The 12,314-nt window shown below is 45.4% G+C and overlaps 3 protein-coding genes across 4 annotated transcripts; 1 reads left to right on the top strand and 2 right to left on the bottom strand.

The window, feature by feature from the left end:
• Nucleotides 1-1,141: 1,141 nt before the first annotated feature.
• Nucleotides 1,142-4,619, bottom strand: LOC141817169 (magnesium transporter MRS2-3-like). The gene is made up of 6 exons (XM_074704836.1): nucleotides 3,984-4,619; nucleotides 3,538-3,786; nucleotides 3,055-3,183; nucleotides 2,030-2,175; nucleotides 1,720-1,957; nucleotides 1,142-1,591 (listed from the first exon to the last, which is right to left on the bottom strand). The coding sequence occupies exons 1-6, from the start codon at nucleotides 4,386-4,388 to the stop codon at nucleotides 1,304-1,306; spliced, it is 1,455 nt and encodes a 484-aa protein (XP_074560937.1). The 5' UTR covers nucleotides 4,389-4,619; the 3' UTR covers nucleotides 1,142-1,303.
• A 1,073-nt stretch (nucleotides 4,620-5,692) lies between these two features.
• LOC141817170 (short-chain dehydrogenase ptmH-like) lies at nucleotides 5,693-6,755 on the top strand. Its single transcript, XM_074704837.1, has one exon. It carries the CDS (start codon nucleotides 5,905-5,907, stop codon nucleotides 6,745-6,747), a length of 843 nt encoding a protein of 280 aa, XP_074560938.1. The 5' UTR covers nucleotides 5,693-5,904; the 3' UTR covers nucleotides 6,748-6,755.
• Nucleotides 6,756-8,072: 1,317 nt separating this feature from the next.
• LOC141817167 (putative xyloglucan glycosyltransferase 9) lies at nucleotides 8,073-11,316 on the bottom strand. 2 transcript variants are annotated; one of them, XM_074704835.1, is made up of 6 exons: nucleotides 11,232-11,316; nucleotides 10,298-11,107; nucleotides 9,894-10,202; nucleotides 9,504-9,794; nucleotides 9,268-9,381; nucleotides 8,073-9,182 (listed from the first exon to the last, which is right to left on the bottom strand). In XM_074704835.1, the coding sequence occupies exons 2-6, from the start codon at nucleotides 11,063-11,065 to the stop codon at nucleotides 8,568-8,570; spliced, it is 2,097 nt and encodes a 698-aa protein (XP_074560936.1). In that variant the 5' UTR covers nucleotides 11,066-11,107; nucleotides 11,232-11,316; the 3' UTR covers nucleotides 8,073-8,567. The 2 variants fall into 2 exon arrangements, with proteins under 2 accessions (XP_074560936.1, XP_074560935.1); XM_074704834.1 differs by having other exon boundaries at nucleotides 10,298-11,292.
• Nucleotides 11,317-12,314: the final 998 nt, after the last annotated feature.

Below are 12,314 nucleotides of genomic sequence, written 5' to 3'. Positions count from 1 at the left end.
AAGTAAAGTTGGGGGGTAAGTCCAAAGCCTAATGGATCTAGCATTTGGAATGGTTTTTTCTAGGAGAATGACAAGTAGTAATTTGACCATGCTTTGCTTATCTCTATGCCCGAGATAGGTGTACCTTTTTTGGTTAGTGCTTGTAAGCATGCTTTTGCACTCGAATGGTTTAGATGTTTAAGGTGGTGCTCATATCACCATCACCACGGAGGAGGGATGGTGAAATCATGCCGTTGTCCTATACGTGGAAGTTTCATGGCTTTTGGGAAGGTAAGTGGGAATAATTATGGGGGTCTGGTGGTGTCGTATGGAGAAGAGAGGATTTAGGATGCTGCTTTTCTAAATCCACGCACGTCTTTTCGTCCACTTGTATTTTGTCTCGGAGTGATTGGAAGCGAATGGCATGCTCCATCTGCTAAGCTTCCTTATCCTAGTGCACTGTGAAACCGCATAGGAGGCGTGCTTTCTTTCTTTTGTTTATCTAATCAGGCACCCATTCCATTCCATTCTCTTCCATTCCCCTTTTGCTTATTTCAAGACTTCTGGGGGAGGGGGAGACTAATATTAGCTCAATAGCCGACAACTGAACATCTTGGCTGTTAATAATAGGGCCGTATAGCAACTCACTCAACTATGACCAACGGACCGTTTATGGAGGTCTGTTCCTGTAAAACAATTCATCTTAGGAAAACAAAAATTTTAGCTTGGCTGGAAGAGGCACTAGCACAATATACCCATGTAATAGTTTAAAGTAGTTAAACACACACAACATATTACACGGACGGAACAAATGGCCATCCCCAATTAGTTGCAGTGTCGGCTTATTTAGAAAGCCCGATTGTATTTTTTGCCTGCAGCTCCTGTATATTCTGTAATTTTGAGAACGATCATGAACACCATTTTGCTTTCGCCGCAAACTACTCAGAAATTCACGCTCCAGTCCCTCCCATAGTCGATCCACAGACATTGCCCAGCATGCTTTATGCTCGATGTTCTAGTGGCGATGCAAGTCGATCTCTGGATGCATCAGCGTACAGTTAGTAACGTTTGACGTCATCAAGTTGCACAAATATTTAGGTATTTTATTCATAATATTCCACCAACTTGTGATGGCTACCTAAGTGGAAAAATTGATGACCGAACAAAATGTATGCAAGTTTGATTCATTAAGCAGAAGTTCCCTTGAGTTGCGGCAAAAGTAAAAGAACAACAAACTTCATGTGGAATACCATACCATTCATTATATTTATACACGTTTGTTTGCATTATCCTCACACTTGAAGGGGCAACGCAGTGCGATCTACTACTCCAGCAAGCGCCTGCGCCTGCACCAAGCAATGGCAATCACATAGAGCAACACACTGCCAATCGTTCCGCCTCCTACGGTCCACAGAAATTCGGTCATTCCCGACTTCTTCTCGTCGAACAGATCCACCTGAATGTTCATGCCGAACACGCCAACAATGGCTACGAATGCACTCACAATTAAGGTTGCGGTGGTCAGCATGACACCCATTTGTAACAGATGGTTCTGCTTGTCGTCTAACATTATGTTAATGTAGTCTTCTGTGTCATCCACATACTCCCGCAGCTTCATTGATACCAGAAGAATAAATCAGAATCGACAGAGACAAATTCTGTAAAGAGATGTTAGCGAGATCCTACAGCCCGAAATAAGCTTTTATGGTCGTAGAAGACAACTAGACAAGAGTTGCATACCGTGGATAAATTGTTTAGTGTGCTATCGATCTGAATGAAGTATGCTTCCAAAAGCATTTCAAGTTCTTGCACATCAAGATGCTTGCTGCTGCTTCTCGTACTGTAAGTATGGGTAGCTTGGTTATCACCATCAACTGCAAGGACTTCAGGCACGCGATAATGACGGTTAATATTCTTAGAGTCACCCTGCTGATTAGTTTCAGTGTCAATGCCCTCGGAGAAAATTTCAGCACATGCCCTACAAATTCAACAATTTTGCAGTAAATAGTTCAAGGAAATACCAAGCAATCACGATCACGAGAAGGCGTACCTGTCGTCATCTATGCCATTGCCATGACCATATAAAGAAGAATGTGAAGATCCATCAGAGGCATCTTGCCTCATCAACTTTTTTGTCAAATACATTTCAGCCATATCTTCATCATCATCCAATAGGTGTTCTAGTTCATCTCTAACCTATCATCCTAACATGCATCAATATGCGTATTTTTTACCACAACCACCAAGCTATGACAAAACATAATGATGAGATGAATGAAATTTCTATGGAACAGTTCCTTCCATTGTACAAAGAGGGTTACAAGCCTGGAAAGACCATGATGAGCATTTTTTTTAGCATACTACATTATATGACGATCAACTTAAGTAGAATACTTGCACCAGACAGTAAACATCTCGAGCACATTGGGTAATGACAGAGCTAACTTCAGCACTCTGAAGCATATATAAATACCAGAAAAACCAAGCTAAACCAAATAAAAATAACATATTCAATTGTATATCTGATCATTAGTTTAGCAGAATCCTTGGCTTAATGGCCTCTGTGAGTCCTTTAATCAGAATTAAGCACCAAGCATGTGTTGATTAAGCACTATCCTAGGTTTCCTGTCTCCAGAGTTACAATATCTAAGATAAGCATATTCATGGTATTACATCGTATTTCAGTTCATTTAGGGAATTGTCATGAATCTAAATGCTCAGTGGTCATGATGATTGACAAGGGCGCATGTTAGCAACATGAATCAATATGTACATTGCATTGCACCATAGATAGTTCACAAGTTGTTTATCTTTTATGACCCCTAAGGGATTCAGTTGCCTGAAGTACAATTTCCTCATTTTACTCACTATATGAGACGGTCTCTTTTAATTAACTTGCAATCAATCCACAAGATGAGAAAGTGGCTGTAACTCCAGAATCCCCCAAAAGGCAAAGTCGTTTAATTAGGCATTACAAAATTGTGTTTTAAAGTAAAATGTAACTAACATAGCAATTCATTGCAGCAAGATAGTTCATATTTTCTCGTTGCTGGAGATGAGATAACAAAAGCAAACCTTCTGAACACGTCCACTTATGGCAACCAATCGGCTTTTGATCTGACGAACATGTTCCAAATTAAGTGAACTAATCTTTGATGTCAGCTTATCCAAGGCTGGATGGGCTTCTTTCTCCAACTTTGCTGCCTGACAACAAGGACAAACTCAAATTTACTAAGTGTCAAAATCATTTGATTATTTTAATGCTGAGAATTATATTAAATACAACACTGTCTCGGTTGGAGCTTCACCAAGATCTTTAGCATTTTATCTATTAAAGAAGAGAACATTTCTTATAACAACACATAATCAACTATACCTTTCATGACACCATGACTCTTACCGAAAAGGAGGGAAAAAATCTCATAAAGAACCTGATACCTCGGGAGATAGGATACCAGTAAGTACTTTCAAAAGAGATATCAAGTAACTAAATATCAATTGAATAGGCTACTGAGACTCGGATCAATAGAATTTCATAAAGAAAGATTCAATTTTGACCTCATTCTCAAGGCTTCTGCAAGCAGCCTCTAAACATGCTTCTAGTGCAATAAACTCAAATGGGAGATCCCTTGGATCAGGACTCAAAACTAGTTCTCCCTTTGCTTTCTTGTCGGTAACTTGATTAGAAGTGAGATTTCCAGGACAGTTGAAATCATCAGGAACTTGATGCTGGCTTTCGTTCTTCGAGTTTGGCCGCTCCATAGTGTACGTATTAGTCAAATCTGCACTGCTTTCGATTCCTCCATCCTATGATATATTCAAAGTAACTAATGGTTCAAGATCGCATCATTAGCAAACAATGCAGAACAAGCAATAAAATGCTAAATAATATCAGACAAAGATTTGATAGAGCAAGTGGATTGCGTCAATGGCGTAACCCTAGCAGTGCGGAAATCCAATGCATCGACTTAAAAGGATGAGCAAGACAGAGAAGAGGCGGAAACCTGGTCGCGGTCTTGCTGGGGACGGGCGAACCGACGCTGGAGTTCGTTGACGAAGGGCACCACCGCGGGGTCGAGGTAGTTGAGGAGAAGCACCTCGGTGGCGGTGACGATGGCCTTGATGTGCTCGAGGTTGACGACGACGGCGCGCTCGCGGCCGAGCAAGGTGGAGGGGCACGAGAGTTGCGGGTCGAGGAGGCGGAGGTCTCGTCCAGGCAGCCCCGTCCGACGCATGATGGCGTGCTTCCCGGCCTCCACCACCCGCGCCTCCCCCGCCGCGTCAACCGCCAGCCACGCCCGCGGCCCCGCCCCCTTCTTCCTTGCCGACGTCGCCAGGATTCGCGCTCCCCCGGAGTCCGTGGGATCCGGTTCGCCGGCTGCCGGAGACGGCCGCAAGGCTTTCCTCATCTTCTCACCGCCACAGTGTGAAATGACGCCGAAGGCGAGCAGAGGTCAAATTAATGACGCCGGAGTCTCTCGATTTGGGCAGGCAGGGATCCCGTCCAAGCGCCTCCGTCCAGAGGCTTGCGGAAGCAGTGGGAACTACACGATCATCAAGATTGGTGGACAAGATATACACGAGTTGCAACGTTCAAAATGTAGCAAAGCTGGTAGATAATCCCATTCCCAGGTGAGGTGAGGTGAGGTGAGGTGAGGTGAACTGGCGCCTTCACGAGATCGGGAATTCGGGATTTGGACGGCACACATACACATTATTGGTTTGGCGGTTCGGTTGGTCGGGTTGGTAAATTTATGATCCGAATCCGACAAGTTTAGTGGATGGATATTATTTATTCGGCTTATTTTACATGGAGATAAATATTAAATTTTGTTGTGTTCACCAATCACCATCATGATAAATTATTGAATTATTTTTAGTATATGGAGGAAACATCATCATAAATAGGAGGGCCCCGAAGGTCGTGAAGAATTGAAATTGATTAGATGCATGCTCCAATATTTCATGACAAATACTTAAATTGCCAAGAATAGTTTATGTAAATATTATAGATATATATAATAAAAATGTTTGAACTTTTGTTGTTTAATTGTGCTGTTATTGCTTTGGTATTTCCTTCCTTTTTATTATCTTTTTTATCTATTTTTTATTAATCATCTTTCTGCTTCTTTCATATTTGCATCAACAGGTAGTTATATAATTGCATTAATCATAAATTGCATATTATAGTCAGTCTGTCATTTACTAAGGTGATGCCATCTTTCTCGCACGCCTCCTCCTCCTCGATCCTCGCTACCGCCACGCTCTAGCTCCACGCCACGTCGGGCGGGCGCTGCGCAACGACGCAGAGAGGCGCCTTCACTTAACGCATCAGCCTCCTCGCCGGCGACGACGTCTCCTGGCGGTTACTGCTCATGCTGCCTCAATGCCCTTTCTAGTTAAGTGATGGTCAAAGGACGTAGTCTTGTGAGGTTTAAGTTTAACAGAATCAGACTAATTAGCTGCATAGCAAGTCCAGAGTTCTGCATGGCGTCCAGACTCTCTCTCGTCTCTCTCTCTCTCTGTTGGTGTGCTTGGATAATTTGCAATTGTTCATCGACATTTTGACTTTTCTGCATATAGTTTTAATTTTCAATTATTGACTTGTTCAAGTTCATAAATGGAATAGTAGATATTAGGTGAAGTCTTTAAATATGCTTTGAATTGTTGACAATTGAACAATAGCTTTGTTAGTAGAAATTAATTGATTAATGATAGGTTTAGAATTATCCAAATCCTCATCCTGGAAAGGTTTGATGCCGCCAGCTACTGCATTAAAAACAAGAGCATATCCATTGCTGATTCTCCTATACTTGTGTACTAAATCCATCAGCCGGCGGATTTAACAACACAATCTCTCTAATCTCTTATCTTATATAGATCGCAACGCAATCTTGCTTATGAAACGATTGAATCGAATCGATCATGGATAAAATAGTAGTGCTCGTTACCGGCAGCGGAAAGGGCGGAATTGGATACGAGTATTGTAAGGCTTTCGCCGCCCTCGGCTGTCATGTGTTCGCCTCCGACATCCCCAGCCGCCTGCCGGACCTCGCTGACTTGCCTGTCGGCTCTGTCGAGCCGCTCGAGCTCGATGTCTCCTCCGATGCCAGCGTCGCTGCCGCCACGTCCCGCGTCCTCTCCGCCTGCGGACGCGTCGACGTCCTCGTCAACAACGCCGGCATCGGAGCTACAGGACCGCTGGTGGAGCTCAGCCTCGAGTCGGTCCGGCGCACGTGGGAGGTGAACGCGCTGGGTCAGCTCCGGGTAGCGCAGGCGGTGGCACCCAGCATGGTGGCTCGGCGGAGCGGGCGGATCGTGAACGTGGGGAGTGTCACTGCGTCCGCCGCCACGCCGTGGGCGGGGGCGTACTGCGCGTCCAAAGCGGCGGTCCACTCGATGACGGACGCACTCCGGATGGAGCTCCGCCCCTTCGGGGTGCACGTGATCAAGGTGGTACCCGGGGCTGTGCGGTCAGGCCTGGGCCGGGCCAACGCGGAGCGTCTGGCGAAGGAGAGCGCGCGGTGGCGGATCTACGCGGGGTTCCAGGAGGCGATCGCGGAGAGGGCCGCCGCGTCGCAGGGGGCGGCTGCCACCGACACGGCCGTGTTCGCGAGGCGCGTGGCGGGCCGGGTGCTGCGGCCGCGGCCTCCTGGGGAGATCGTCTTTGGCCACATGGCCGGCCTGTTCACAGTGCTCGCCTACTCGCCGCTTTGGCTCCGCGACTGGTACCTCACCAAACGATTCGGGTTGAACAAGAAACTGTAAAAGAATTCATTTGTACGTGAAATAAATGAAAGATCAAATAAATAAATCTTTAAAGAGCAGATTCTACTATATATTTCAAGATGGCGATGAGACTGTCGATGGCAGACGACAAGAAGCGTCCGTGCCAAGGCTCTCCGAACTGCTGTCAGCATGCATGGCCGGCGTTGTATCGGCGAGGCTGAAATTAAGACGATAAGGTTGTCGTGGTGGGAGATGAATGCAGTCGATTTTTCTTTTTCTTCCTATGATGCTTGGTCAAGATGGAGTCCGGGTCAAATCAAGCCAAGCCCTGGCTCTACCAAATCATGAATCGGTCAATACAGTCCCCCTAGGTGGAATCTACCACACGGTCGGCCCCACGATCATAAAGAAGTAAATCGAGAAACTTAACTACGACGGAGGAAAATACTGTCTCGGCGAAAATTCAAATTTTTGTCATCTTCTACCACTATACTCCGTAACAACGATATAGGAGCAAATCAATCATCCTAGGGACCTCATTCATTATTGCTTTCTTTGCTGTCATTACATTACTATCCATCCCTCACAGACGGCAATGAATTCCAATCACAATCAAAACTTGTGGAGAAGACTACCACAAGTGGGACTCTTTTGGCAGTCTAATCCACAATAAGAAACAAGAAGAAAGTGTTTGTATCCTTAATTTGGAGCACTCGGGGAAGAAGAATTTTGCAGTAATCTGTAACACTTGTGTAGTTGGTTTAACAATCAAATATCTACTGACTCCTGTTCTGGTTTGCACAAGTAGTCAACAACATTAGTTTCCATGGTGCACTACCAGTTAAATAACCTGCAAATTAAAATAATCAAATGATTCGTCTCAAATGCAAATGCAAATGCATCGGGGACGAAGCTTGCAGACGAGCATGAATTCGAGTGATGTGATGACTTCTTCACGGAAGCACTAGTCCAGAGACATTAGCAGCAGCTGGCAACCCACACACACACACACACACAATGAAGGGTGACAGAGAGAGTACAGAACGCAGCTGGAAGTAGCTGCATGTTGCCATCTCACACGACTTCATAATCACTCTTCTCGTACATCAGGTAATTTAACATGTTTACGGGTAAAACTGGATATACACCACTGCAAGATGAGGAAAGGATCGATTAATTACCTGAAAGACTCAACATCCTAACACGCATGAAAAGTGACTTTCTTTGAGCTTCCGTGGGGTCTCTTCCTGACCCTTCACCAACTACAGAATCAATTTATGCTCGTCGACACTGTGCATGTCATGTGATCCTTTAAAGGCACAGAGAAACTAACTGAAACATGGTAAATGGTAACACAAAAGGAATAATGAGGTAAATATAACAGTCATGCACTCCGTGATGATCATGTTTACATTCTTCTCAGAAATTCTCTTCGAACTAACAAGATTTAAACCAAGTTTCAGTTCTGAAAAATACACTCGTGGCACCACGACATCACATATAAGAAGAATACATTCATCTCTGGCAATTCACGAAACTTGATATATATATATCTCTGACTGTTAATGTAATTCCTCGCCATTGCCACGGGTTCTCATCGGCGCATATAATTCACGGTAGGAAGCACAACTAGATATGTTTATTCCCTTTCTGACCATCGAATTTTCCTTGCAAAAGAATGGCACATGAAAGAATGAACCATTCGACAGGCCGACACTGAGACTATCTACGCCTCCACGATGAAGATGTTTTACTTGAATCTCTTTAGAAAGCGACGACGGGAATGTCGTCGCCAGGGCTGCACACCCTTCTCGACGAGCTAATTAATATCTCGGTAATACGAAATTTCTGTGGGTGCTTCAGTCGATTTGCTCGCCGATCAGATCAAGACCCACTAGTAGGAATGAAATACCCTGGAAGAGAAGGAAGTAGAAATGGATACCCTGGGCCGACAGCAAGCTTCGAGCCGAAGCAGTTAAGAGAAGGAAGGCCAGCGCTAACTCCTTCTGGTAAATTCTGTTATGCTTCTTGGACTTCTTTTTTGGTCCGAGATCAGGATTTGCGATGGTCTCAAGGTCATCCACAGAGGAGTCTTGAGGTTGCTCAGGCGCCTTTGACATAGACACGAGATCGCTCTCTGAAGATCGGCCAGACTTTTTGGTGACGACCCACTCATAAGCACTGCCAAGCTGGAAGAGGCCGGAGATCATCGCGTTGAACTTTGTCACAGACATGGTGTTCTCAAAGAGAAGATAAGGAACAATAAAAGGGAAGGATCTCGGAGCCGGCAGGATGTTCAGGACTGACATTATTGCAGGAACATAGCAGACGACCCATGCTGGGAGCTCGGCTTCGGGAACGAACATTGTTAGGGGGAGGATGATGCAGAACAGAGTGAAGGAATAGAATGGCAATACGAGCTTCCGAAGGAGGAAGAAGAGAAATATCAAGTTGGACTTCTTCCAGAATCCAATCTGCAATTAAAATTGTTTAGACGATGCATGGCAGCAAATTAAATCCAAAAACAAATTTCATGTTCCAGCATATGAACGATACTACCTCCGATCTGATAATGTTGGGCAAGCATAGCCTAAATAATTGCATAGGACCCGAATGCCAACGATGTTGTTGCTTTCTGTAAGCCTCATATGATTCTGGCAACTCACATTGACACTGAACAAGGAAGTTTTTTTAAGTAGGGGAAAGTTACTTAAAGATCTTTGAGAGAAATCTGTAAATTTAGGAAATAGCTGCAAAACCAGTAAACATTACATCATCATAAATCATAATCATACCTCTACATCATTAAGGAAGATAAACTTCCACCCTTTGAGATGAGCCCGAACTGCAATGTCCATGTCTTCGACCGTGGTCCTCTCCAGCCATCCTCCTGCATCTTCTAATGCTTTGATCCTCCAAACTCCAGCGGTGCCATTAAACCCGAAGAAGTTGATGAATGCCCCGTTTACCTGCTGCTCCACTTCAAAGTGGAAGCACATGTTGATGTTTTGCAACCGCGTGAGCAAATTCTCGTCTTTGTTAACAAAAGACCATCTAGCCTGGACTAATCCCAAATCTTCATTGTCCTGGATTTGGATTCCCAGTGGAATAAATTCCACAGTAGTTTCGATAAGCAAGCCTAAAAGAGCCAAAGGAATGTAATTAAAATTGGAAACACAACACACCGTGAAATGAGGCACAGTCCGCTTTAGGAAGTCAGGCATGGGTTGGAAGTCGGCGTCGAAAATGGCAACGAACTCATAGTCCTTGACATAGTTACAATTCATGGCTGATTTCAGGTTACCTGCCTTGTAACCCACCCTAAGCTCCCTGTGCAGATACACGATCGGAGCCCCATTCTGCTGCCACTTCTCCACTTCCTCCTTGATCAATGCTTGCGTTTTGGGATCATCGGAGTCATCCAAAACCTGAACCATAATGTTGGGCCTCGGCCAGTCTAAATTGCACACTGCAGCTATAGATTGCTGATACACCTGCAAAGTCTCAAGCAAAATGGCAACTTTGAGCTTGGGTTGAAACTCTAATGGAACCCAAATTACCAAGATCGAATCTTTTTGCGAAAACTTACTTCTTTTTCATTGCACATTGGTATCTGGACTAGCACCATGGGGTAGTCCTCGCCCCCGGATTCGACATCGTCCGAGGAGGCTCCGATGGGGAGCTTGGGGATAGGCTTGATCCCTTTGAGGCGGATCAAGAAGCAGCCGACGCAGAGGATGAGGCGATCGGCGGTCTGGATGAGGAAGAGGATGACGCAGGCGTCGGCGAGGAATTGGAGCATTGGAGCGATGCACTCCACCCGGAAGCTGACCCACCCGGTGTAGAGCGACTCCAGGAGCGCCCGGACGGTAAAGGAGGTCGGAAGGACCATCCGAGGCATCTGCGAGGCGGCAGCGCTCAAATGCCAGCCTTTGAGGTAGGCGACGGCCTCGAAGCACAGCAGGAGGATGGACATCCAGAGGAAGATCTTGATGAAGGAGTAGAACCTGGAGCGCAGGAGGGGGCTCTCCTCCGCCGGAGAGGACGAAGCGACGGTGGCAGCGACGTCGGAGTCCGTCCGCCCGGACGACACGCGGCGGCGGACGGCAGACGCGAGGCCGACGGCGGCGGAGGCAAGGGAGGTGAGGCACCCCGCGGCGCGGTGCGCTTTGAGGAGGAGGACCCACGTGATCTGCTTCGCGTTCTTCTTCCGCGAAGCCCGTCCGCCGCCAGCGTCGTACTCATCGTCGTCGGGGGACGATATCTCCGCTATGGACCAGTTGGGATTCTCCATCTTGACGACCACCGGCGTCCCCCGGTGGGCCTCGTTGTCCCACCACCCAAACGATGGCGCCATTGCCTCGGCCGTCTACCGCAGGCGACCAAGATCGCGCCTTTCCTATATTATCCGGCGTCAGGAACGTATTTCCTCCACGTATCCGAAAAATCAGCGCGAGGACACAGCGGCGAAGACAATGCGACTTCCTCCGGCGAGAGAAAAACAAGAAAGGACCGCTTTTTACCTCAAAATCAGAAAGAGGAGGAAGGCCACCCAAAATGGTGCACCTTCCTCTCAAAATCGCCTTGCCGTGGCCGCGTAGCTTCTCTCCCCGCCGATCACAGCTCGGAATCTGGCGAACTCGCCGCTCTCCTTCCCTGCAATAAGAAGGGGCCGGGAACGACAGAGCCCACCAGAAGAGGAAAAGTGAAAAGAGGGGAAAAACAAGCAATAAATCAATAGAGAGGGTAATAGAATAGGAAAAGATCAAATTGGAAGGATTTTTATGGTTTCATCATGATTACTGAGATAAATGAAGGAAAACAACGGGGGGAGGAAGAAGATGCTTCCAGCTGGAGGAAGGAGATGAGATGCAGAAACGACATCGGTGCAATAATACAACATTTTCATAACGAAAAACAAACAAAAAAAACTCTTTTTTTTTCTGTTATTGTGCATTTTGTTTTACCAAAAATGCAAACATCCTAACGATATTTATAAAAAATTCACTTCTATAATTCTTTAAAGGGGAGAAAAACAAAAATCTAATTTGCAATTTATACTATAAAAACTAATACAAAATGTAGTATAAACTCACTGATAAACAATATAGTAGAAAAGAAATAAAAAAGTTCTGATAAACTTAATTAGCACGAGCATTTTTGTTCTGTTTTTAGCATGATCGCTTGATCTTCTTCTTCTTCAATAATGAAAAGTTTATGAGCACCGACAAGTGAATTTGATTCGGTACTAATAAACTCGCCACTAATTGCTGATTAATTAGCACTCCATTAACTTTTTGTGCAGAAGAAAGGTGTCTGCTCCCTTTCACATGACAACATTCAATCCAACGCTGCTGCTGCATCATCTTCTTCTTCTTCTTTTTCTTCATGAATGTTAACGTTGTTGAATGTTAATATTTGCACAGAATTTACGTGAGAGAGGTAGAGGAAGAAGAAAGAGTGCGAATTCAATTCAATTCAGATGGATGCAGTTTTGTGGTCCAAAATCCAAATGCATCCGCCATTACCAAACAATATGCCCGTTATGTGGCTCGGATGCCAGACGAGCGATCGATTGCTTCCACGTGGTCCTTTGCTGCAGCGGC

Source organism: Curcuma longa, unplaced genomic scaffold (genome assembly GCF_044706935.1).
Source record: "Curcuma longa cultivar G26 ecotype Majalengka, Jawa Barat unplaced genomic scaffold, ITB_CL_G26_1.1 contig_19528, whole genome shotgun sequence".
Taxonomy (NCBI): Eukaryota; Viridiplantae; Streptophyta; class Magnoliopsida; order Zingiberales; family Zingiberaceae; genus Curcuma; species Curcuma longa.
The sequence above is the reverse complement of the archived record's forward strand: the minus strand, read 5'-3'. Positions and strand labels throughout refer to the sequence as shown.

What these genes read in the sequence shown, in the direction of transcription:
- LOC141817169 (XM_074704836.1), bottom strand. Translation starts at nt 4,388, where the DNA reads ATGAGGAAAGCCTTGCGGCCGTCTCCGGCAGCCGGCGAACCGGATCCC. An exon ending in GCAGAAGCCTTGAGAATGAG is followed by an intron (nt 3,184 to 3,537) that starts GTCAAAATTGAA and finishes CCTTGTTGTCAG; the next exon opens with GCAGCAAAGTTGGAGAAAGA. An exon ending in TAAGTGGACGTGTTCAGAAG is followed by an intron (nt 2,176 to 3,054) that starts GTTTGCTTTTGT and finishes TTAGGATGATAG; the next exon opens with GTTAGAGATGAACTAGAACA.
- LOC141817170 (XM_074704837.1), top strand. Translation starts at nt 5,905, where the DNA reads ATGGATAAAATAGTAGTGCTCGTTACCGGCAGCGGAAAGGGCGGAATT.
- LOC141817167 (XM_074704835.1), bottom strand. Translation starts at nt 11,065, where the DNA reads ATGGCGCCATCGTTTGGGTGGTGGGACAACGAGGCCCACCGGGGGACG. An exon ending in CAATGTGCAATGAAAAAGAA is followed by an intron (nt 10,203 to 10,297) that starts GTAAGTTTTCGC and finishes GAGACTTTGCAG; the next exon opens with GTGTATCAGCAATCTATAGC. An exon ending in TCTTCCTTAATGATGTAGAG is followed by an intron (nt 9,382 to 9,503) that starts GTATGATTATGA and finishes TTCCTTGTTCAG; the next exon opens with TGTCAATGTGAGTTGCCAGA.